Source organism: Chiroxiphia lanceolata, chromosome 13, assembly GCF_009829145.1.
Source record: "Chiroxiphia lanceolata isolate bChiLan1 chromosome 13, bChiLan1.pri, whole genome shotgun sequence".
In the NCBI taxonomy this organism is placed as follows: Eukaryota; Metazoa; Chordata; class Aves; order Passeriformes; family Pipridae; genus Chiroxiphia; species Chiroxiphia lanceolata.
Genome location: NC_045649.1, coordinates 2,302,047 through 2,326,642, shown reverse-complemented (window position 1 = coordinate 2,326,642; position 24,596 = coordinate 2,302,047). Strand labels below are relative to the sequence as shown.

The 24,596-nt window shown below is 44.3% G+C and overlaps 1 protein-coding gene across 10 annotated transcripts in view; it reads left to right on the top strand.

Moving 5' to 3' along the window:
- Nucleotides 1–1,001: 1,001 nt before the first annotated feature.
- The window catches only part of CTCF (CCCTC-binding factor), a 31,890-nt gene continuing 8,295 nt past the window's right edge, over nt 1,002–24,596 (top strand). The window contains exons 1-7 of one of the 10 annotated variants that reach the window (XM_032700805.1): nt 1,017–1,043; nt 9,238–9,350; nt 12,232–12,326; nt 20,403–21,195; nt 21,889–22,059; nt 22,903–23,036; nt 24,337–24,457. In XM_032700805.1, coding sequence (XP_032556696.1) covers nt 12,273–12,326; nt 20,403–21,195; nt 21,889–22,059; nt 22,903–23,036; nt 24,337–24,457 — 1,273 coding nt within the window. In that variant the 5' untranslated portion in view covers nt 1,017–1,043; nt 9,238–9,350; nt 12,232–12,272. Of the gene's footprint in view, nt 1,044–4,416; nt 4,689–6,839; nt 6,903–9,237; nt 9,351–12,231; nt 12,352–20,402; nt 21,196–21,888; nt 22,060–22,902; nt 23,037–24,336; nt 24,458–24,596 lie in introns of those variants that run through there. The other 9 variants (XM_032700808.1, XM_032700804.1, XM_032700806.1 and 6 more) reach the window with 9 other exon arrangements.

Genomic DNA, 24,596 nt, shown 5'->3' with positions numbered 1-24,596 from the left:
GGTCTTTCAGCAGAAGGGTAAATCCCCTCCTCAGCATGGAAGATGAAACTTTCACTGGGGCCTTATCGTCCTTAGGAGCTCCTTCTCGTGGAGCTGAGGCACAGTCTTCTGCCCCGGAATTTTCGCTTAGATGAAGGGGCAGTTTTAGATGAGGTGAAGGGACAGTTTTGGCTGTGAAGGGGACAGTTTCGGCTGAGGTGAAGGGGACAGTTGCAGGTTAGGGGGACAGTTTTGGGTTATGGGGACAGGTTTGGATGAGGTGAAGAGGGTGGCTTTAGATGAGGAGAAAAGAGACAGCTTTGGGTTAGGGGGATGGTTTCCGCTGAGGTGATGAGGGCAGATTTAGATGAGGGGAACAGTTTTGGGTTAGGGGGACAGTTCTCGCTGAGGTGAAGGGCGCGGTTTTGGCTGAGGACACCGCGTGCAAGGCAGGGACAGGGGTGCCTGGGGCTCGGGGCAGCACTAACACATCCCGCGGGCCGCCGAAACCTCCCCTCACGCAACCCCTCCGGACGCGCTCCCCTGAGGGGCTGTGAGGGGAGGGAGATAGGGGGGCGGTGCCTCGCCCCCGCCCCGCCCGCCCCGGGCGGCACGTGACGCGCTGACGCAGGCACGCACAGGCGTTTGAAGTTGGCGCGCGATCCGCGCGCTCGCCCCCCCCGCCCCCGCCCCGCTCCCCTCCTCTCCTTCCCCGCCCCTCGCCCCGCCCGCCGCTCCCAGCGTGCCCCGCGCGGCCGCTTCCCCGCGCGCGCCGGCCCCCCCCCCCCCCCCCGCCTACCCCCCCCCGCCCGCTCGGGCCCGGCGGCCGCGGCAGAGCCGCGCTGGGTGGCGCGTGCGCACTGCGCCCCGCCCGCCGCCATTTTGTGTCCGAAAGCGACTGTGGAGCGATTAAACCGCGGGGCTGGTGCCGGGGCGCTTAAAGCGGCGGCGGCCGCGGCGGGGCGTGCGGGGCGCGGCGGCTCCTCCGCGGGGGGCCCGCGGGCGGCGCGGGGCGGCGGCGGGGCCCGGCGGCCGGAGGGAGCTCGGCGGGGCGCGGGGCGCAGGTAAGCGGCGGCGGCGGGGGGTTTGCAGTCGCGTTCTCCGGCCTCTAGGTGTCACGATGGGGCTCCGGCGCGGCTGGGGCCCCGCAGCGGCCGCCGCCGGGGCAGCAAGGGGGGCTTTGTCTCCCTCTACCGTCCCCGCGCCGCCGCCGCCACCGCCGCCATTCCCCCACAGCGCGGCGCTGGGCTGCGGCACCGCCCGGGCCGCCCGCCCGCCCTCCCTCCTTCCCTGCGCGGCCGCCGCCACCCGCCGGCCCCGACTCCATTTTCTTTTCCTTTGTCTCCTCCGCCGCGCCACCGGCGCTGATTAACCGCCCCATTACCGCCCCCTCCCCGCCGCGCCTGCCGCCCCCCCCTTTCCCTTCCCGTCCCGCACGTCCCTTCCTTCCCCCTCCCCCGCCCCGCCGCGCCGGGCCCGCTCCCCTCCCGCCCCGCCGCCTCTGCTTCCCCCCCCACCCTCGCACCTCCGCGGGGCTCGGCCCGGCGCCCCTCGCCCTCCGCCCGCGTCCTGGCGCGGTGTCCGGCCGGGCGCTGCCCGCGGGGCCGCCTGCGTGCCCCGCTCCCGCCGGCCGCCGCCTCGCTGCGCTGGCGTGTGCGGCGGAGTGAGAGGCGCTGCGAGGCGCAGAGCGGGACTCGAGCTCCCTCTGCAAGGCAGGCTGAGCAGCGCCATGCAGCAGCACCGGGGCGGGCACGGCTGGGGGGCGCCCGCTCTCGCCGCGGTGACCGGCCGGCGGCCCCCCCGCGCCCCCCGCGCCGCTCCCGAGGAGCGGCGGCACCGCCGTTCTGTGCCTTCTCCCCCCCCCCCCCCCCCCGACTCGGCCGGTCGCCACCACTCCACCCCGGGGTCCCCACGGGGCTTCAGGCTGCGATTGGGAGCACTCGGGCTGCCACCGAGCAGCTGTGTCACTTGCTGGGACCTGGCCCGGCTGCCCGACTCTCCGGGCACCTCCTGGGGAACCTCCCGGGCCTCCGCAGCCGGGCGCTTGCCAAGGGATGGAGCCCGAAATCCCATGGCCAGAGCATGGCGTTATTCCCTCCCTTCCATGGGTCTGTGCTGCTTGGGGGGGGCGGTGGGGGGGAAGCACAAAACCCGATTCTTTTTGTGATGCAGAGGAGAAAACCGCACATGCTCTGTGTCCAAACACTCGGCTTTTTGTTCTCTACATCAACTTTAGATTTCTTCAGAATATGTATTTATATGATATCGGGTTTGGCCTTGCTTTAGCTTTGTGAAATGACTTCGATAGAAGGGTTTTGTCGTGTTATGTAGATCCTTCTCCGTTCGGTGTAATCCTTAGCACTTGCCTGTTGGTAAGAATGAGCTCGCTTTCCTGTTTGTGACTTCCTATTTTTTTACTCAGCCTTCCCCCACTTAAATACATGCATGGCTGTTCCTCATCTCCTGCCAGTTACTGAATTCTGGTAATAAACTCCAGAGGTGTCATTAGAAGCATCTAAAATACTGTTTACCACTTCCAGTGTATCTGGTTTTTGTTTTGGTGCAGTAAGTGTGTAAATATTGTCTTAAGTTCTTCAGTTTATTCACCTTCTGCAGAGCCTGTTGAATTTGCAGGAGTCCATTGGGTATAAGAAATAACTTCCATGCTGTTTTCAAGCTGTTCTTACTTAAATAGTCCGTAACATGTTACTTGAGTACAGAAAACATCAGTAGAACTGAAGGAAGAAGCAATTTTAGCGTAAAGGCAAAGCGGTGCTTGCTTGATTATTTTTTTTTTTTTTTTTTAGGTTGATGGGTTTTTACTTCCATTTTGTTTTTCTTCTGGATGTATAGAGCTAGCTCAGTTTTAATGTCATCTGCTATATATGAGAGGTTATTAGGATGCAGAGAATGGCTTCATTAAAATTCACAAAACTTTGTGAGATATTTTTGAGGACTAATATCCGAGCAAAAGGTGTAAAACTCGAGTTCCTGTAGCCTCCAGTGGCCTTACAGGTGAAAATAATACAGCGAGTCTTTCCCGGTTCGGGCAGAGCTTGGGGAACTGTCACTACAGCATTAAATTTGCTGGTGCCTCGTGCCTGCAGCGTTACTGAGGGAAAGAGCTATTTCAAGAGCTGCTTTTCGTGTGAGCAGGCTGGATCTTGACTATGATCTGTAGCTAATTTGTGTGCATCCTCACCAGCTCTTGTGGCTGCAGGTTGATACCCGCCTGCTGCGCTCCCAGTGCTGTGTCTTGAGAATGCCAGAAGCTGACCTGTGTTATTCTTGTCTTTATTCAGCATTTATACAAAAAATCTAATTATATGCCATTACTGACTTGCTCAGGAATTTTTGTATAGAGCCTACTCCAGAATTTAATTTCTTCTCCTCCCCTTAGGACTTCATGTCCAAGAACTTCTGCTTTTCTAATGAAGGTTTTTGAAAGTTGGATCTTGAGCTTTATTAGGCTTATCTGCTCTTGGAGCAGAGCCAACCTATTCCTTGATATCCCTCGTACTTCAACAGGTTCTGCATCACTTGTAACACAAAGCTGTGCAGAGCTCTGACCTCTGGATAGTTCTTCCTGCTCTGTCTGAACAGTTTGTTGGACATTAGCTATTTCAGATATATTACACAGAGTGATTATATTTGCATAAAAACTCCCTATTTTCTCCATCCTGGCAACTCCCCTTCTCTTACCCCTTGTTTACCAGAGAGGGAAAGCTCAAGGGAGTAGTAGAGCATTGGGATCACCAGTGCTGCTCCCTCCTCTGCTCATACATGCCCTAGAAATACATGTAGTAAGAGCAGCCACCACTTTTCCTGCACACATGAGGACACTGACTGGAGCTGAAAGAAACCAAGGCTTTGACTGGTGGTTGTTTTGTTTGTGTTCACTTACTGAACTGTACTGATTTGTTTGCTTAACTGTAAACCCCTGTTCATCCATTTGGCTCTAGTTGAGATGCCCAGTTCAGTCCTTGTTGTACTAAACCTTGAAATGTCAATACAGTATCAGTGCTCTGTAACACTACGTGGTCTTAGAGACACACACAGATCCAGGAAATTCCATTTTTATTTGTTATATTTAGTGTTCATAAAAATGGTTCAGAACATGCATGACTCTTGTTCTTTTAGGTTTTTTTACTGAAACTTAGAAAGAATCTTTGTCATCTCCTGACTGTAACTGAAGATGTTGCCTTTTTTTGTGCTGAAGGATATTTGAATTTCCTTTAAAACACCCTGTCCTGAAGCTCCTCCCACTTCTCTCCAATAATCCGTCATTCTTTAGGAATTGAGATATACTTATCCTAGACATATTTAATATGAAAACTAAATAGTTGCTGCTCAACTGAGTGATCTGTTTTTTCTGATTAACAAGAACAACCTTGAAAAGAAGAGTAGAATAAACATAAGGTTTGTAGGGAGTTTTATGTTTCAGGTCGTGTTAACATTCAGGTAACTGTAGACTGAACAACTCAGTTTGGGTGTCTAATGTAAATTAAAGCCAAAGTGAAGTTTTCCTCAGTATTATAAAAACTTGGAGACTGTAAAATCTAATTACTTTTCAATGTGGTTCTTAACAGGTGAAAACAGAAGTAGTGCAGAGGCAGCTCATGAGAATGGAACAGATAACGTGCATTGGCTTAGGGGACATCTGTGATAGAATGGACTCACGAAGAATTATTCTCTGACTATCCCCACAGGTGAAGTTTTGAGTCATTAGATACTTAGAGTTGCATTTCTTATGTAAAGGTTTGTTTTTAGAGACCCCCCCCCTCAGTTGGAGCCCTCGCACAGTTTGCTGTCAGCTGCCTGGATTTCAGTGTGCTGTGTGGGGTTGATACTAAGAGGTGAGGCCAGGAGTGTTTGAAAGCATTTACAAGCCCAAGTGCAGTGGCCAGTTAGGATGTGCTGACCAGTGACACCAGCCAGGGCTGCTGCTGGGATGGTAGCAGTGCAGGCTGTGCTTTTTTTACACCCTGCAGTACAAGTAGTATGCCCAAATACATATTGTTGTGTTAGTCAGCTATCAGCACCATCTTATTTTTCTCCCATAGCTGCAAACTTATGAAATTTCTAAAGCTTTATAGGTTTTACTGAAAAGCTTCACTCAAATGTAAAGACACTGTTAAATAAGTTCAGCCTATACTGAAAATTTTGGTTTTTTACCTTTTTTCTCCCTCTAATGTAAAAAAAAAATTGTTGACATCATTGAATTTGTCAAATTGCAACAAAACAGAAGACAAATCACAGATTGTTTGGAGTGTGACATACACATCTGTCTGTATTAATATGCATCATCATTAGAAGCCTGTATGTCTCTCAAACATCATCAGGTAAAGTAGCTGTCTTTAAAGTAGAGGAGAGAATAGCTTGGTCCTATTATATAAAGAAATTTATTTGCCTTAATTGGAATGTCAAAGTAACCCTTGTGCCTTCCTTCAGGTATTTAGAATTAAATTGCTCTTCTGAAATTTCTCTGTGATGTTTGTTTGTTTGTTTTTAAAACAAACAAACAAAAAACCAAGCACAACCCAAAACTTAATACAAAAGCCATCTAAACCCCCTCCCCACCAGAATACATTGGGAGGTGAGAGAGACTTTTGCCTTGGCCAGTGTATTTTTTGACCACTGGAATATCCCTAGCTGTAATATTGAAAGGAATATATTTTAGTCAATGGACTTTGGAACATTAGGGAAATTCCAGGAGGTTAGAGGAGTACTGATATGTCAGGTCTAAAAGAGATGGAGTGGATGAACATGGCAGGTAAGTGACATGGTGCTGTGCAGAGGGCTGGCAGGTGCCCAGGTTACTTTGGGTATTTGGGTAGCTCTGTGTGTGTTAATACATATGTAGTTCACATTATTACCAGCTCTCCCATTTATTTTTTAGTACAGAGTTTAGTTAACAAGGAGAGAAAAGTATAAATCCTAGTAAATAAAGCTTTAAGAAAACAAGAGCTTGTTAAATTTATTACTTGACTTTGTTGAAGGACTTGATGTTGGGGACCTTACTGAATATTAATATTAGTACTGAATATCAGTAAATGCCATTTAGTTCAGGCTTAGTCTGAATTCAGGGGTTTACAAGAGTGAACAGTTTCCATGGATATTCAGCAAAACCTAGTAATTGCTTGTCACAATTTGTTTAGTGATTTTTGTGGGTGCAAAATGTCCCTAAAAACTTTTGCACGATAAATTTGTGGTTCAGGGAAAGTCAGTGAGCACTGAGGCAGCCACTGTGACTGTCAGGTGAAGTAGGTCCAGTCAGGTATGTGTGTCTTAAGGCTGCTGCATGTGAAGCTCTGCACCTGGGAATAAGGCATTCCAGCTGCATTTAAATCAAGACACTGGATAAACAGCACAAACATGAGTTTCCAAGGTGATGCTGTGACAGTGAACCTAATGTAGTTCTAAAATGCATCAGTGGAGTAAGTAGGGATATGTTCTTGCCTGTGTGGGGTGGGATGAAGTCATTCCCAAAATACTGTGTATCATTCTGGCCTCAGCACACCCACACAAGAAAACCCCCAACCAAAAAACCAAAATTAGTCTGCAAAGGGGATTCATTCCCAATTTGACAGAAAACTAAGCTGTAGTACCATGCAGTGAAAAATGTTAAGAATTTACTGTGCAGGGTCTCAGCAAAACTAAGAGGTGACTTTAGAAGAGTCCTCAGATACATCCCTGACAAGATAATACTGGATATTAGTCAGCTTGCTTTAATCTTGCTGACAAACACAACAAGAATTTGTAGCCTGATAAGTTCAAATTAAAAGATTTATGTTTCTCACAGGGAAGGTGATTAACTATTGGATTATGATATGAAGAGCAGTCCTGTATTTCTTAATCTCTTAACATCTTTGAATCAAGATCATGGAAAAAAGAATCTGAAAATTGCTTCAGCCTGCTGCAAGGTGCTGAATCTTTTTTGTTTCATAGAATTGTCACTCAGAAGTGGGCAGGCCTGGTGATCAAATGACAGCTGCTGAAGTAGCACGTCCTCTTCTTGAACCAGCTTCCCTCTTTGAACAGAAATAGGTTTAGGACTTTTCCTTATCAATCCAGAACATGATCAAGCCAGTAAAATCTGAGCAGGGGAAAGTAAGCAGATACTGATGTATGCTGGAGGTGTGTCTAATAATGTCTGGGGAGCTTTGGAAGGATAAATGTTACTTCCCTGCTGTCCAGGCCTGCTGCTGGCTCACATCCAGCTGCTGGAAAGAACCTTGGCACGAGCACTGCTGCCCAGCCAGCCAGTCCCAGACCTGCATCTCCAAAGGAGTTCTTCCTTCCCAGTTCAAAGCATGGAAAATGCTCAGAAGGTGAAGCAAGGTGATTTTTATAGAATGCACTAAAGAAAATATAACTCCATAAAATTGTATTCCATAAAGTTATTTATTGACTCATACTTTATATCTCGCGTTTATACGTATTGTGTGGAGTTATTTTATCTGCAGTGATCCTCGTTTTAAATTGGATGCTGAGTAAAATACTGACTTAATCAGGAATGAAATTAGGGAGCATAAAGCTGTGGAAGAAGGAGTAAACAACACAATAATTTTGAGTTATGGTAATGTATCATGTGTGGAGGCTTGACACAAGCGTTTGACACTTTCTAAGCTCTCTAGAATGTTACAGTGAATAAATAGGCTGATGGTGGACTAAGCATGTCCAGGTGGAGATTGCTGGAAGCTAAAGTATTTTTCATGTGTTACCCATGTTAAAAAGGTGGGAAGGGGATAAGTTAGCTTGAGAATTCTGAGAAACACAATTTGCATATAATCCACATGCTCCTCTGGGTGGTAGTTTCAACTTAAGCACCCGATGCTTGAGTTTGGCAATTCTGGTTTCTCCTGGCTGTTTGTAAAAAGGTGAATGGTGTGGCTCTGCTGCTGCCACTTGAGCTCTTGGCAGAACTCTGTCTGTGCCCAGTCTGGGGTTGCTGTTCTGTGGTTCCCAGTACTCACACAAGGCCAATTGCTTGGGTAGATGCTGTGAGTTTTGTGGTGAGCCTGTAGCTTGTAGGAGGAAGAAATGGGGTGAATACACCACAACTGATGGAAAACCTATTGTGGTAAGAGACTATGGAGACACTGTAGGTTCAGCAAGGGATCAGCAGGTCCAGAGGCAAAGATCCCTAATCCCATGGCTGAGTGTTGGAATAAGGATGGTAAACCACAGACATTACTGATTGCTCTCCCTACACAGCACTTCCTACTTGAGCTTTTGGAGTCAGACTGCTGGACTAAAGGGACACTGATCTGTCCTTGTAGAGCTTTTTTTATGTTCATGTTGGACAAAGGGAATTTTCTTCCTTTTTTCTCAGCCTACCAGTAAAATCTGTGCAAGTGAATTTACAGGTTATGCCATGTTGTGAGTAACACCAAAGCATTTAGGGAGATGAAAGTCATGGCTTTCCTGGAAAATTAAGTTGGCTTGCATCAGGATTGTTGTGACCCCATCTCCTTCCATGTGTGTGCTGGCAGTTGCGTCACCAGGCCATGAACTGGTCGGCTGAATTTGCTTCGTGGGGGCAACCAGATGTAAGTGGATGTGTTAAAAATGCAGCTCTAAGTTTGATTTGAGCCTTTGTGGAACCATGCCCCAAAGTATTCTGGGGGTAAGTAAAGGCTTTCTGCAAAGGAGGCTGAGACCACAAGTAGTGATGGCGGCATTTGGATATTTGCAAACGTTTTTTACTCTTTTGAAATGGAGCAGTAAACTTTGCTGTATGTTTAAAGTCACTGTCCAGGGAATTGAATTCTCCCATTGTTTAACGTTGAAAGAGACATCGTGGCTCTGGACTGGCTCCTGGAAGAGCCTTTCACTGCAGTAGAAACAGTGGTGATTTTTGGCCAATTGCTTCAGCTTCTTGTATAGTTTTTCTGTCTCCTTGTGTTCGATTTGCAAAGCTCTTCCATTGAAAATGCTTCTAACATCCAAAGATTTAAAATGAAAGCAGGAAATGCTACTGAATTGAAAATGCCCTCCTGTTTTTGGCTATATGATTCTATTACATAAGTTAACACTATTACATTTTCAACAGTAGCCTTATCCTGTGTACTAAACTGTTTGCACTGGAGGTGCAATCTAAACTGCAGTTTTGCTTTCCCAGTATGTACTGTGGGAGAACCCCCTAGGGGCACTTCAGGAGTTCCCAGATTACAGGTTGGAAAAAAGAAGGCTAGTAGTTTCAGTCAAAGCTTATCAGATTATTAAAATCTTTCTTCTTTTCTTTTCTTTTTGGAGGATGGAAGAAGTTAGTGTTATCCAGCATTCCTGCTGAGTATATCACTTACTGCCACTTCTGATCTTTGAAGAGAGATTTATCGCTTCCTGTGGCAATACTGAATACTCAAAAGGTACTCATTGATTACTTGATCCTTGCCTACCTTCCATATTAATGCTCTCCTCTCCTTCCTGCTGAGGGTGGCTGCTGTTCACTTCTGCCTACTCTGAGCTACTTGGAGCATTATATAAGCCCAGAGTATTTTATGCTTTGCTCCTGTAGTGTTCTGTCCTGTTGAAGCAACTGCATCCTCTCCCTGTTCTACCAGTGTTTTGACCTACATGAAGAAGAATTTGTCAGCTTCCATGACGGTATGATGGAACAGACTATCAAATATTTAGATGTCTTACTTGCCTGACATGACATCTGTAATGTTTTTGGAGACATCTGCTTTGAGTGGCTTGTGCAAAAAAATCCTTAAGGATGTTTTCTCCAGCTCCACCAGATTTGAAAAAGGGAGATAGCACTCAGTGTTTGTCCTGCTGTGTTATCAGTCTGGCTCTTCTTGGTTAGAAGTGCTTGATCCAGTGCACTTGTTGGTCAGTGTGAAGTGCTATGTCCCAGAGCTGCCTCTTCAAACAGACTGTTCTGTGCTGGCATTCAGGGAGACTTTTCAGCCACCTTCTGGCACTCAAGATACAACTTCTTGTTAAGATTCTGGAGAAAAAAAGCACACAGTAGCCCTTACTTCTTCAAGGACAGATTTTTCTTTTTTCTCAGTTTAGATATCCTCGTTGTGGTCCTGGGTTTCCTACTGCAAATTAAAAACAAGTAGTGAGGTCCCTTGTCAGTGCTGCTTCCCCCTTTTCTATCTGAAGTTCCTGTAGGAGCCTTGTCTGATGTGAGTCTCTGTACTTCATAGCACACGTGGTTCTGTGTCTCCTAAACACTCTGCCTGTGCTCTTCTAATGCTGTACTCTTAAATACTGGGTGGCTTTGGGTATTCACCACTCTGAAAGTGCAGGTCAGTGGTAGATTGCCAGGAGTTACTGTACTTCTGCACATTTGCTAAAAACTGGCTGGTGTTTGAGAGCTTGCACAGGTGTTCCAGGGCCTCTAGAACTTGTGTGGAAGTGAATGCTGAGACCAGTAAATCTCAGTCCTAAGAGCATCGTAGTTAGAACTGCATAGGTGGAAAAAAGCCTCACTGTGTTGTGTTTGAAGTTTAAGTGTATCCTTCATTTTATATAGTGCCAGAGAATGGTAAAATAATTTGGGTTGGAAGGGAGTTCTTGTGGTACCCTTGTTCAACCCCTGGCTCAGTGCAGGGGCAGCATTGATGTTAGATGAGGTTGTTTAGGGTTATATTTAGTAAATATTTTCATTCCCACAGCATCTCTGTGAACTGTTCTGAATTTGTGTTTAGTGTAGGAAAGAAAGATCCGCAATTATTGGTTTATTTCTCTTTCCCCCTACTAAGAGTTTGGGTACAATCTTGTTCAAAACAGATCTCTCCACTGTTAAGTCATTTGTGAAGCAGAACACTAGGCTTGAAAAATAGAAGAAACTGTTTCTTGATTCAAAATTTCAGGAAAACCAAAGTTAGGGTAAAATAATAGCAGTAGATTAAAAGATGCTTCCATTCAATTCACTGTGCTCTGTTATGCTGGTGTGTGACAAAACTTCTGAGATGATAGAATTTCATGCAGGAGGTGTTCATTTTGTATCAAATGTCTTCTGAATGCAGAGGTCCTTCACCCTTAAGGTTTTTCTGGGTTAATTGACAGGTTTGTAAATTTGAGGAAATGGTAGTCTTCTCCAGGGTTGCACAGCACAGAACCTGGCAAGGATGCAGCTTGCATCAGCAGTCTTAATATGCCCTTGGCAGTGGAGCACACCCTGTGTATTCCCTGAGCATCCCCTTTCCTGGTCAGGGGTTGTGTGTAGCATTTGTGATTTTTACAGAGTAAGTGTTAAATAAAAATAGATCTATTCCAAATGTTTTTTAAAAGCTCGCTATCACTGAGCACCCACAGGTCCAACAAACCTCTTATCAGTCGTGCTCTTTGAAGCTGATAAACAATTAAAAATAGACTTGCCAAGTAAAAAATTCAGCCAGGACCCAGACTTGAGTGCCTTGTACTAAATAAATGACAGAAGAACCTGGGGAGGGAAGTACTTAAATTCAAAGGGTGTAGGACTGGTATGAAATCCAGCACTGCTTCACTCACATCACTGAGTGCAGCAAGAAGATGTGCCCCACTTAACAATTACTCTTGTGGACTCCCTTATCATTCCCAGGGTTTTTAGCACGTGTGCATACTGAGGATTACAGGATGAGAAATAATGTGCTGTCTTATAAATATTGTAGTTCTGTGAATGTGAATATTTGAAGCTCTTAATTGGTAATAAAGTTCGCTTCAGTGAGCAGAGGCTGCTTTTCCTCAGGGCAGCAAGGTTAGAATTGTTAAAGCTGATTTTGTCTATTGATAGGGTTTCTTGCTGCATTGACAGTATGTAAGGAGTTATATTTGCTCTAATTTACACCTCTTTAACAATAAAAGCTCCTTTAGTGTGTGATTTGCTATTCCACAGCACAGGAGAAAAAGGCCGTCTGAAGTAGGCATAGTCAGCTCTAAAATGTCATATTACACTCTTAATTTGATGTGAGGCATCCAGAGCTTTAGGTTGTAAGAACTTTAAATGCTGAATTCAGAGTTTGAGGACAGGTATAGAGAGGAGCTTGTAAAATGAGTTCAATCATGCTGATGAAAAGTAATAAAGCTGACTAAGATGCTCTTTTGGTTTTATTTATGGCTTTTTTTTTTTTTTTTTTTTGTAAGTGAAGGGGTCCTCAAGCAGTTATCAGTGCTGCTGCTATTAGAGGTGTGGGGCTACACATTTGCTGTTGAACAAGCATTACATTCAAACAGTCCTTTTACAACCTGCCCCTTCCCTTCTTCCCTTTCTCTTTTATGTAGTTTCACTGGTACAACTCATCTGTTCTGTTCCAGAGGGTGTTCTGACCTCAAGAGCTGCATGAAGAATAGCCAGCATGAAGAGAACAAATCAGTCCAGGCAGAAGTGCAGAAGCAACAAGAACATAAATGTAAATTAAGGGGTTTTAAAGTGTGGTATGTGTTCCATGCCGAGGCAGTAGTTTCCTGAACGTAAAGCTTAACAGTGTGCTGGAAGAAACCCTCTTGTCATGCTTCTCTTTTGGCTGGCCTGAGTGTTTGGGCACAGCAGAAACCTGGTCTGGATGGAAATAAGTATCTTTTTGGCTGGGTGAGTTCTGGCCTGGATTAGTTTCCTGACCAGTGGCTGCAGTCTTAAAAGTGCTTGTGCTGACATGAGGAATAGTTGGGTGATGGGAGGGAATGAATGGGCAGTTTAAAGGCAGGGATGGCTTCTCTGACAGTGTGTCTGAAAATGAGGCCTTGCTCCTTCCTGGTACAAAGGTTTTATTCCTCCAAGGTCGAGTACCTTTGTGGGGTATTGTTGTGGGTTTTTTTTTCTTCATCTGCTTTGAAAGTTGATTGTAATGGCACTTTTAGGGCTGAGTGTATGAGAATATTTGAAATATGAGTATATGTGAATATACCTGCGTGTATAAGATAAATGAAACTACTTAGAATTTCAGCATGAGGGTCACTTTAAAGGGTTCACCTGGGTTTGATTCTCTTTGTCTCATCCATCTTATGAATTCAGATTAACTCTTCTTTGATCTGTGACTCAAAAGCAAGGATGTTTTAATTTGGGCTCTGTGAGTTTGTCTTGTCCACCACTCTTCTGCCACAGGTGCTTTCGAAACTCTGCTGGAATTTCCTGTCCCTGCTGCAGCAGCAGTAAACTGCACCTCTGTGTTTGACAGCCTGACATTAAATTAACTAGCACTGACTTCAGGTCTCCTTGTGTGCATCAGGGTGTGATTTGTGAGGTGACTAATAGTCACTGCATGGGCAGCTGTTGTTCATAGCACAGGACCCACGTTACCATTCCAGGGATAAGCACTTCCTGCTCCTCCAATTTGAAGCCTTGAATCCACTTGTCCAGGCAGAGTATCACTACTTAATGGATACTTGTGCAAAGATAAAAGAAATAGCTGTCCCCCAAAAGTTTAGTCTTGGATACTTGTTAATCCAGACGAAGTCTTAGAGGAAAACAACATCCAAATACTTATTATGAAGTCTCCAGAATGTCATGAAACTTGTTGCACTGGTCTTTTTTTCAGATGTGGGAGTGGCTGGTGTTACCACTTTGGTATCATGCAAGGCTGTATCAGATGGCCAAAGAATCCTGCTCTGCTCACACTGATTTTGAAGAAGCAACTGTTTTGCTGTGAGCAGTTTGCTAATGGCCTAAATGAAAGCCTAACTTAGTGTGTGATGGCAGAAGCGGCCACAAATACTTGTTGACAAGACTAATAATATTTTCCGGTATCTACCTACAGTATTAGACTTTTTGTGGCAAGGGATTTTACAGGCTCTTCTAACCTGAAATAATTTTCTGTTCTCAATTTAATACCTTCAAGTATTCTGGTGGTCTTTCATGAGCTCCTTCATCACTTTTATGTTATGAAGAGCTGTAGAAGGGAAGGAGTGATTACTTTTATGATCTAACATCAGCTAAAAGGGAATTCCTCTGTGACTGCTACTTTTAAAGTGTAAATCTTTCTGTATTTTACACCTGATTAAGTTGCATGTTTGTCCTTCTGAAAAGAGCTGTCATGGTGTTAGCAAAACGTGATACCTTCCTTAATATATTAAAAAGGGAAACTTTTTTTTTTTTTAAAGATTGATATAAAAATATTTCATTCACATTTTCCAGCTTGCAGTAAAGGATTCTCAGAATGACTGAAGGCCTAGACTCATCTAGTGAGATTGCACTAGCAGTTATTGCAAGAAAGAGTGAAAAATGAAAGCTAAAATTTAAAAGAATATTAGATAGGAACGGAAGGAGAAATTAAGGAAGAATGAACAAGGCCTAAGAACAAGACTATTTACTGGTTTTTGTAGGGATCCACTTAAAAGCTTTGAATCTCTCCCTGGAAGAATGTGCTCTTCTCGTTGCCCTATTTAGAGAGACCAACCTGCCAGCACAGACACTTTGGTTGGGTAATCTCCACCTGCACTACCAAAGCTGGCTGTCTCCTCCCTTTGCAGGGTCAGTACTTAAGGAAACCTTCCTTCTGCAACTCTGCATTTGCAATTGCAGCTGTCATTCGTGTAGCTGTTTCATGTGTTTCTTGGGGCCTCTTTCCCTTGACAGACCCCTTTTCATACACAGAAAAAAGTACAAGCATTTATTAACTGGTGATGAAGTTCACTCTTCTCCTGGGTTTCTTGCTTGCCCTTTTCCTTACTCCCTCTGAGATGCTGAAATATTTTTCAGAGTAATTGCTTAATCGTAGATTAATGAGACTACCCTTTTTAATTTAAAACTGTAATAAATGTTTGAAGTGGTACATTTGACTTTTTTTGTTTGTTTTCAGTGCCAGTGTTGTAAGTGGCAAGGAGGAAATGAGAAAACAGCTGGAACTGGGCGTGGCAGTCATAACTAGTGGATATGAAATCGAATGCAGTAGGCAAATGAAAGCTTTAAGTTTTTAGTGTGAGCAAATTACTTAGTAGAAGAAACTCATCCCAGCTTTTTAGTTTCCCCTGTTGGTAGTAAATCTGTGTTGTTTTGTGTGTGATATGCGCAGCTGGTCTGTTTGGATCCAACTGTGCCTCTTGTCTTGAGTGTAGAACTGCTGAACTACTCCTAGAAACACCTCGAGTTCAAAAGCTTTGTAGCTGTTTATGGGGTGCTGAGACCAAGCTACCAAACTCTGCCTGGGGTGCCTGGCCCTGCACAGAGCTCTTCAAGCATCTTTCTACCTCTTTCCAAACTGTGTCAGGATTTTTTGGTTCTAGTGCCACACTGTGTGGAGAACAAGAATTGGTGTGCTTTTAAACCCAGAGGGGAGCTGTGAGAAGCAGTTGCACATACACCTACTCTGTATTCTGGATTTGTTGCCTGTCTGGGGGTACCACTGATATGCTGAGGAGATCAGGAGCAGTTGTGGTGAATAGTAAGAAAGAGCATCTCTAGGAAAGGCAATACTTAATGCTTTGTGTTTTATGTATATCATGTCTGCTGTAGAATAAGTTACATTCGTGCCATGTTCATCTGTTATCAGGGAAGCTCTGCTGGAGGAAATGGCCTACTTGTTAAACTGCCTTATCTTTGGCTGTGCTTGGCTGGGAGCCTTTTCAGGGAAAAGATACGGCTGTTTCATGGTGGGAAGGAGAATGGCCAAGCACTCCTGTGGTTATGCTGCATCTGCTAATGCCCTTAAATGCTTACACAGACACGTGTGAACTGCAAGCAGGAAAAAAAAGGAAAAAAAATGTCCATTGTCTGTAAACCCTGTTGAATATATTTTATTTTTTTTTTTAGTCTTACTTTAAATGGCAGACATGCTGTGCAACCACAGACTCAGAGTTGAAGTTTTTGCTTATTCCTCTATTCAGCTTTCAAAGGTTAGCAGGGTATGCAGGAGCAAAATAAATCTGCCATGTTTTAACTTAAAGCTTTATTTCCACTCCCATAAAATTTGTAATAAGTGCCTAATCCATAAGTGTCAGAGCCATGTCAGTTTTTAAGTGGTACTGTATGTGGATTGACTAGAATTCAAGGTCTGAATATGTTGAAAGATAACAGGGTTTTTTGTGCAAAGATATTTTTCAGTGTTTTATGAATGCCAAAAAATTATTGACAGCATTTGACTTCATTGTTTCTGTTGGTGTTTGTTGGGGTTTTTTCCCTCAAGTGAAGAGTATGTTACAGCACTAAATCTACTTTTCAATTGCTGTTGTTTTTATTGACACTGTACCTTGTTTGGAAAAAATATTTATTTTTCTGTTGTTTGGTACATGAAACTTGATGCAGTTCAGGGTTTGTTAATTCTAACATTGGATGAGAGGCAGACAAATGCCTCTTTGGTAGTAGCTTTATTATAAACAACACAGCTAGATAAACAGGCAGTGGCACTAACCATCCCTGTCTCTGGGTTTGTACTCTCTGCATTGACACCTACAGCAAGGTTTTTTTAATGCTTCTACAATTCCCTTCTAGTACCTAAAGGAGCTCCAAGAGAGCTGGAGAGGGACTTTGGACAAGGGCATGGAGTGGCAGGACAAGGGAGAACGACTTTGTGCTGACACAGGGCAGGGTTAGATTGTATATTAAGAAGAAATTCTTTGCTGTGAGTGTAGCTGGGCTGGGACTCCTGTGCTGCAGTTATAGGACAGTTGGCACTAAATTATTTTACCTCAAGCAACTTTTTGGTTTCCTTTCGTTGGAACAAAATGTCGGTTGTGTCAAATGCACAGCCCTTCTGCTTTCTGCTTGTTTCAGATGAGCTGCCCATGGTTCTCTGAAGAAGCTCAGGTCTGTTGTTGGGATGTCACAGCTTTTTACCTGGTTAATTGGATTGTGACAGTGCACTGAGCTCTTCAGTGGTGTGATGTCTCTCAGTAAAGCCCATTGAGTGAGTGTGTTTGTAAAGACTGGCTTGACCTGTTACGTGGGAATTATGTTCATGTCAGATGTTCTTTGGTTGCTCTCCTTATTGTGGAAGCTCTTCTTTTTCGCCTTTTTTTTTCAATCTTGATTTGCTGCATCACCTGTTAACCTGGTGCTTTGTTTTCCTTTTTAGATTCAGTCATTGTGGAAGTGAGCTGTTGATGTAAGGTAGCAGTAACTGGTAGGAAAGAGAGCTGGTGACAAAAGCCAGAAATAAAAAGTTGGGTTAAGTGTATACAAAACTCAGCAGTTTTTATTCCTAGTGTTCTGCTATAATGGTCTTAACTGTAGCAAATGACACATCCTCCAATAAATATAAAACTTGCCTGTAAAACTTACTTTGTGAAAAAGGTGGATTAAGTTTAAAAAAAAAGGTAAGTAAAAAGGTAGCAAATAGTTCAAGACAGAGTAATTGAGAAGTGACATGGAGAGGCAGTGCAAAGCTGAGATGGAGTCTTTCCAGAGAGCTTATTTGATAGGAAGGAGTCAGTACATTTTCCCCTCTTAAGTAAGGGTCCATCCTGGGTGCCCCCTGGTTGGAGAAATTGGAAATTTGTAAATCCATGCTTTCTTCAGAAGAAATCTTGGCAGTGTGGGAAATTTTTGAGCTGGCCAAGACATCAAATGAGACTCCTCCTGTATATTTGTGTATTTTTGTATGTTGTTATGTTGTTACAATATTCTAAAGGTTATAGTAACATTTTCCCTGTGGCAAGAGTTTGATTTCAAACTAGGCATTTTCAGATGCCTTTTCACTGAGAGGAACCTGCTCGTATGTGTGCTGAGTGTTGGAGTCCAGGGGATATGGGTCAGGATGCAGTGATAGACTGGAACAGTGGAGGTGGTGGGGTCAGGATGCAGTGACAGGCTGGAACAGTGGAGGTGAGGAGGTCAGTATGCAGTGGAGGGCAGGCACAGGGAGGTGGCAGGGTCAGGATGCAGTGGAGGGCAGGCACAGGGAGGTGGCAGGGTCAGGATACAGTGGAGGGCAGGCACAGGGAGATCGCAGAGGCAGGGGCAGGGAGGTGGTGGGGTCAGGATGCAGTGAGAGGGACAGGGAGGTGACCGCGGAGGTGGCAGGCCCGGTCCCGGTGCAGTGCCGTGTCTCGCCACGGTGGGGCAGCCGTGCCCCACTGTGTAACCCCCGCCCCGATGAGTGACAGGGAACGGGGGTGAGAGATGGGAGAGGGAGGAATAGCGGGGTCTGTTTCTTTACTGGACGGTTGTGAGAATCCATCCATTCGTTTCACACCCGTACACACCTCACTGTGAGCATCTTTAACACGAGTTGTGCCTGCCTGCTTTTCCTTGGCCTCCCTGTACCTCTGCATTCCTAGGCTGGCAGGCTTTTCTTGACAACATGAGCCATGTGTCAAAGTCTTCAGATGTGTGAGTGAGTGACCTGTTTCTCGGTGGACTTAGGATTTTCTGTTGTACAAGTCTGAAATGATGCCTTCCTACAACTCCACAGAAGTCATGCTTCTGTAGGATCCTAGAGGACACTGGCCAATTCTGACCTGTTGGCTTGCTTCTGAGTGACTTAGCAGCCTTGTTACCAACTCTGATATTGGCAGTGAATGTGAAGGTCCCTATGAGAGCCTCACCTCTGCTCAGAGCTGCCTGTGCTTGTGTCGAGGTTGCAGATCTCTCCTCTGTTCCTCTGCAAGGCACCAAAATTGCATTAGCTTTGCAGATGGGCATTTGCCATTTTGTCCCTTCATCTTAAATATTTCGTTGTTACCCCCTGTGACCATTTATTTTGTTTAGCTGTGTCCTTCCTTTTCTTGTTCAGAGATTTTTGGTCACCTCAAAATGCTTCTCTTCTCTCTCTCTCTCTCTGCAAATGCTTAAGGTAATTGTAAAACAGTTTCACAGTTGCTGTAGGCCAAAGACCAGCTCTGTTCTGATTGCCTGCTGTCTAGTGTTAAGTACTTACATCATCTCATGTACTTCAGCTGTTTCTCCATATGGATTTGCTCCAACTTGAGAAGCTGATGGGTGGTAAAGGAAAGGCGAGGCCGGATCCCTGCAGGGAGTGCTCACGAAGCCATATGTTGGTATTCCTGGGTATCTGGTGCCCTCTGGAGACTGTGGCTGCCCACGACAGAACGAATATCAAGACAGCACGTTAATAGATGTCCCCAGTCTGAGCAGGCTGAGGAACAATATGAGCTTTATTGTTCTCACAGCAGAGGTGGAGGATGCTAGGAAAGACAGTAGACTAAAAGCAAGAACTCTCTAAAAATAATAGTAATTACATGTCTTGTAATTCTTAAAGCCAATGGAGACTGACAACTGTGTTTCGTGTTTATGTCTATAAGCCTTTGTATTTTAAAATTCAGTATGCAAGATTAAATGTAGATATTTGAAAATAGTTTGGTGATTTTTAAAGTGTTGAGGTAACAAGGGAGATTAAATATTTGTGGTAATTAAATTCAGTTAGCTGGTCTGAGAGGCCAGTCAATTTAATGGGAAAGTACAGAAGTCTCTTATCAAATCTGGAACTGAAATCAGGACTTAAATCACAGGCTTAGTAAGGAATCTGGCTCTTTTATTACTTGTTTCAGCAGTACAATTGATCTTGGTACCTTTTTAACACTTATGAAGGGGATATAAGAAATGGTATCCTGATGCAGGGAATATGTTTGGCAAGGCTGGGGAATCTGCTTTCATTTTTACAAAGTAAACCACCTGAAACAGGTAGACTTAGGAAATACTTCTTTACTGTGATCTTACTCTTTTCATTTGGAGAAGAAGACAGTTGCAAAATGATAATTTCTTCTAGCTCTTAATGCTCTTGAAGGAACCTTCCTGCAGAATGAAAATACTGGACTTTCATATTTTTCCTTGACTGCAGAGAACACTGGATGGTCTGAGGAGGAAGAAAATCTCAGTGTTATGCTTGTGTGCAGCTATTTTCAGAGTTAAAGTTAAGGCCCACCAAAATGCTGAGCTTCAGTATTGTTGTTTGCTTATGACTATAGATGGATTTAACCCAGGCATCATTAGAATCCACCAGTTCTGACTCCACATCATTTACATTGAAATAAGATTTTACCTGAGCCTGTCTCCTGCTGTGGCTCATTCAGCTGAAGAGGGAGGGCACAGTGCATCGTCCTCTGCTCTGCTCAGGGCCTGGCAGTGCCAGAGGTGGGAGCAGGAAATACTTTCTTTAAGGTTGGCTTTTTGCTTTTGAACATTATAGTGGTTTTGTACCTTTAAAATTTGTAGCCAAAGACTGCCTCTGGTCCTGCTAAGCTGTATGAAGTGATTAAACAAGCTCAATAAGGAATAATAATGCTGTTCATCTTGCTGGTGGGATTTGTGGTCTTTGAGAAATGAGAACGTGCGTATCGCTTTATCTTTCTTCCTTTCTTTCCTTCCTTTCCAAGAATCTGGTACAGTTGTCTCCCTGCAGGCAGCATTCTGTGATTTGCCTTGGTTTGCAGTGGTGATGGGCTCATGGAGACCTACAGCTCTCAGCTCCTGTTTTCTGATTCGTGGCTGCTGTTAAATTGGGTGTTTCCAGTTGGGCAACTTATTCTTCTGTGGGGTTTGTGCAGTTGTTGAGTATATCAGATGGTGTGTGGCATTCATCCTCTTGTTTTTACAGCAGGAAGGTGAAATGGAAGGTGAGGCAGTCGAAGCTATTGTGGAGGAATCAGAAACTTTCATTAAGGGAAAAGAGAGGAAAACCTATCAAAGACGCCGTGAAGGCGGGCAAGAGGATGATGCTTGTCATCTACCGCCAAACCAAGCAGATGGAGGTGAAGTAGTGCAGGACGTCAGCAGTGGGGTGCAGATGGTGATGATGGATCAGCTGGATCCAACTCTTCTTCAAATGAAGACTGAAGTAATGGAAGGTGCAGTGCCTCAAGAAACTGAGGCTACAGTGGATGACACACAGATCATAACACTTCAGGTTGTTAATATGGAAGAGCAACCTATAAACCTTGGTGAGCTTCAGCTGGTCCAAGTACCTGTACCAGTGACTGTACCTGTTGCCACCACGTCTGTGGAAGAACTGCAGGGAGCTTATGAAAATGAGGTTTCCAAAGCAGGCCTGCAGGAGGGGGAGCCCATGATCTGTCACACCCTCCCTTTACCAGAAGGCTTCCAAGTAGTGAAAGTGGGTGCAAATGGTGAGGTGGAGACACTGGAACAAGGTGATCTTCAGCCACAGGAAGATCCCAATTGGCAAAAAGATCCAGACTATCAGCCACCAGCCAAAAAAACAAAGAAAAACAAAAAGAGTAAGCTTCGCTACACTGAGGAAGGCAAGGATGTGGATGTGTCTGTGTATGACTTTGAAGAGGAGCAGCAGGAGGGTTTGTTGTCCGAGGTTAATGCAGAAAAGGTGGTGGGCAATATGAAGCCACCTAAACCAACAAAAATTAAAAAGAAAGGTAAGCTCCCCATCTGCAAGTGGATTTTGAAAATGCATTTGTTATGGTGGGACCTTACAATGTGATATGACTGAATGGAGGCAAGTTGGGAGGAAAGCAGACATGCCCAGTGTTTCTTGCTCTTTATATAATAGAGCTCGACTCCAGTGTTTCTTGGGCAAACCTCCCTTCTCTTCCATTTAGGCTGAGGGAACTCATTTTCCTCAAGTATAATGCTGTGGCATTAATATTCCCATATAGCTATGATTGAAAAGATTGTTCTCTTTGCTGTAATACACATGTAACAGTTTGTGTGCATGTGGTTTACACCAGGAACCAATGCTATAATTAGTTCTGTGGGGCTTTTTCTAACCAATTGCTGGGTAAGGTAGATGGTGCAAAATACAGTAATAGACATGTTTGATGTTTTTGTTGTTGTTTTTTGGGGGGTTTTTTTGTTTGGTTGGGTTTTTTTTGTTAAAACTGTAAGTTAAGAAACCCTTTTTAGAGTGGAGAAGGAACATTGAGTGCTGGCATACTAATGAAAATTGAAGCCAAATCAGCCCCAGGCAGTGCAGTTGGATTTAGTGCTGCATGGTGGCTCCTTGCAGTAGCTAAACCTCCAAGAATCTTTTCTTTTCCCTGCTGATCTCTGATGTTACACAGTAGACCACAGTGCTGTCAAAGGCTAAAGGTGGTTTCTTTCCTGACTAGGTGTAAAGAAGACATTCCAGTGTGAACTGTGCAGTTACACTTGTCCCCGTCGTTCCAACCTGGACCGCCACATGAAAAGCCACACCGATGAAAGACCACACAAGTGCCATCTCTGTGGCAGGGCTTTCCGGACAGTCACGTTGCTGAGGAACCACCTCAACACTCACACAGGTACTCGTGGTTTTGCACACATTGTTTTTGTAGGACCTGCTCCGTCACTAGAACAAATAGGTTTAAGATAGGTCTCTGCTGTTTTTCTGATTCCTCTTACGGAACGAGCTAAAAAGGAGGAGACCATGCAGTTGTTTTCTGCCTGACCAGGTCAGCTGCAGAGCTTGTCCTGTTCACGGGTATAAAACTGGTCCTGGGCTAGATCTCAAATTACCTGAAGTTACAGAAATGTTCTCTTTGCCTTGAGCAGTAGTACTTGTGTTTTCAGATATGTATTGTCTCTGCTGCGTGGAGAAAAGTACAATGAAAATGAGGCCGGAGTTAAACATGAGGGAATTAAAAATAACCAAAAACACCTAACCCCAAGGAATAAATTATAAACTGGATGAATGACATTTATAGCTAGAAATTTTAACACATTTGTCTTGTTCTTTACCAGAGTTTCTGGTATGAAACAACAGGTAATTGAACTGTGAATATACTTAAGCTTGTGCCTTTCTGCCAAAAAAACCCCCACATATCCCTCATTTTCTCTGTGTACTTACACTAGGTCTGATTTTGTGGTTTCAAATTTGTAAATAACCAAGTGATACAAAAAAAAGAGTCTGTTTCCTCACTGAAAGCATGTTAGTTCTCCGAGATCTTCAATCCATTTGTTATTTATACAAACCCTCTGACTTTTGTGTAAATTATTTACTACTCTAATCTAATCTTTCAGAACACGAAAGCAGTGTTGCTAATTCACTTGAAAAACAAAAACAAACCCAACCAAAACCGTCCCATATTTTCTTTTGTCACTGAATCTGCATGTCATTGCCTCCCTGTTTTGCTGCACACCATTAGGTACTCGCCCTCACAAGTGCCCAGACTGCGACATGGCCTTTGTGACCAGTGGAGAGTTGGTTCGGCATCGCCGCTACAAACATACCCACGAGAAACCCTTCAAGTGTTCCATGTGTGATTATGCCAGTGTGGAGGTATGTTAGTTACTTGTTACAGTGCTGAGTGCTTCCTTGTGCACTTCAAAGATTGTTCACCATCTGTTATCAACTCTGTTCTCAGGCATTTCCTTCCTCTTTGGCCATTTGGTTAAAAGGCTCTGAGCAAAAGATGTTATAAATCAGAGCTGCTCTTGGAAGCAAATGGTGGGGTTTCCTCAGTGAATCAGAAAGCAGTTTGAGATCACTTATGCACAGAAATCCTAGATGATACCCATTTCCTCTTTATAGACAATAGTTGTCATTGTTTCTTAAATTATTTGGCCTTTAATATGATTGCAGGAATTGTAGCATGCTCCATGTTGAAGGAGACAGACATTTCCTCCTGAAGTGGGGTGTCATTTCAGATCAGAGTTGCCCTCCTATTTTAGAAACATGCATTCTGCAGATTATCTGTTTATGCTATGAAAGTGTCTGTAGCTAAAACTAATGAGCCTTTGCCTCAATATTGGTGAAGAGCAGCTTTGCTAATATTGAATGATTGTCTAATTTGCTCAGGCGCATTAAGCTTCCTTGAATGCTTCCCTTCCATGCAGTATTACCTATTTTACAGGAGAGCTTTTATATTGTTATAGGAAATTGGAGCTAGATGATGAGCAGCTGGAATTTCTGCAGTGGAAGAAGGTTACAGTTGGGACAGCTTGAGCAGGGGCTTCGATTTTTTTTTTTTTATTATTATTTATTTATTTTATTTTTTTTTTCCCTACCCACACGGTGCCTGCAGTGCTGTAATTCCAGGCCCTGTGGGTTTGAGTGCTGAATAAATTGTGTTGCAGGGGTTTTCCTAGTATGAATTAGGAAAGAACAACCAAGTTGGTCCTTACATGAGGTCATGCTGCTTTTTGTAGGCAAAGGTTGGTGATTAAGCAGCGTGGTCAGGCTGGAGTAGAACATGCAGTACCATTGGTGTTCTTGCTGACCTTTGAGCTGGGTTTGTACCTTCTCAATAAAAGCAGGAGAGGATCTCCAGGACACTTTGAAATTTTAGGGTGTCTTCAGCTGCTGAGATGGTCAATAACAGTAAGTTGAGCACAGGAGTCTAAATCAGGCTGCAGTGAGTGTGGGAACAAGCATCAGGCAAGGCTGGGAGTGAGGTTGGTAGATGAAGTGAACAGGAGTTAGTGGCTGTGCACAGTGTGAGAATGGCATTGAAACATGCTTGTTTGGATTTGTAACAAAATAAAAATAGACAACCTTAAACTCTTCACTGATTCCTTGTACCTTTGGCAGTCTGAGCTGCTCATCTGTGCTGACTTTCAGTCTTGCTCTTGACTTCCAGGTTAGCAAATTGAAACGCCACATTCGTTCTCACACTGGAGAGCGCCCGTTCCAGTGCAGCTTGTGCAGCTATGCCAGCAGGGACACCTACAAACTGAAGAGGCACATGAGGACCCACTCCGGTACTGATGCCATGTTTCCTTAGTGTCAGAGTGCTGAGGCTGTGTACAATGTGTGCTGACGCTTAAACAGCAAAAGAAATAGGGTTTTGTAGTTTTGTCTTAAACCTTTATGAAGTCCCTAGCTGAAGAGAATGCACCG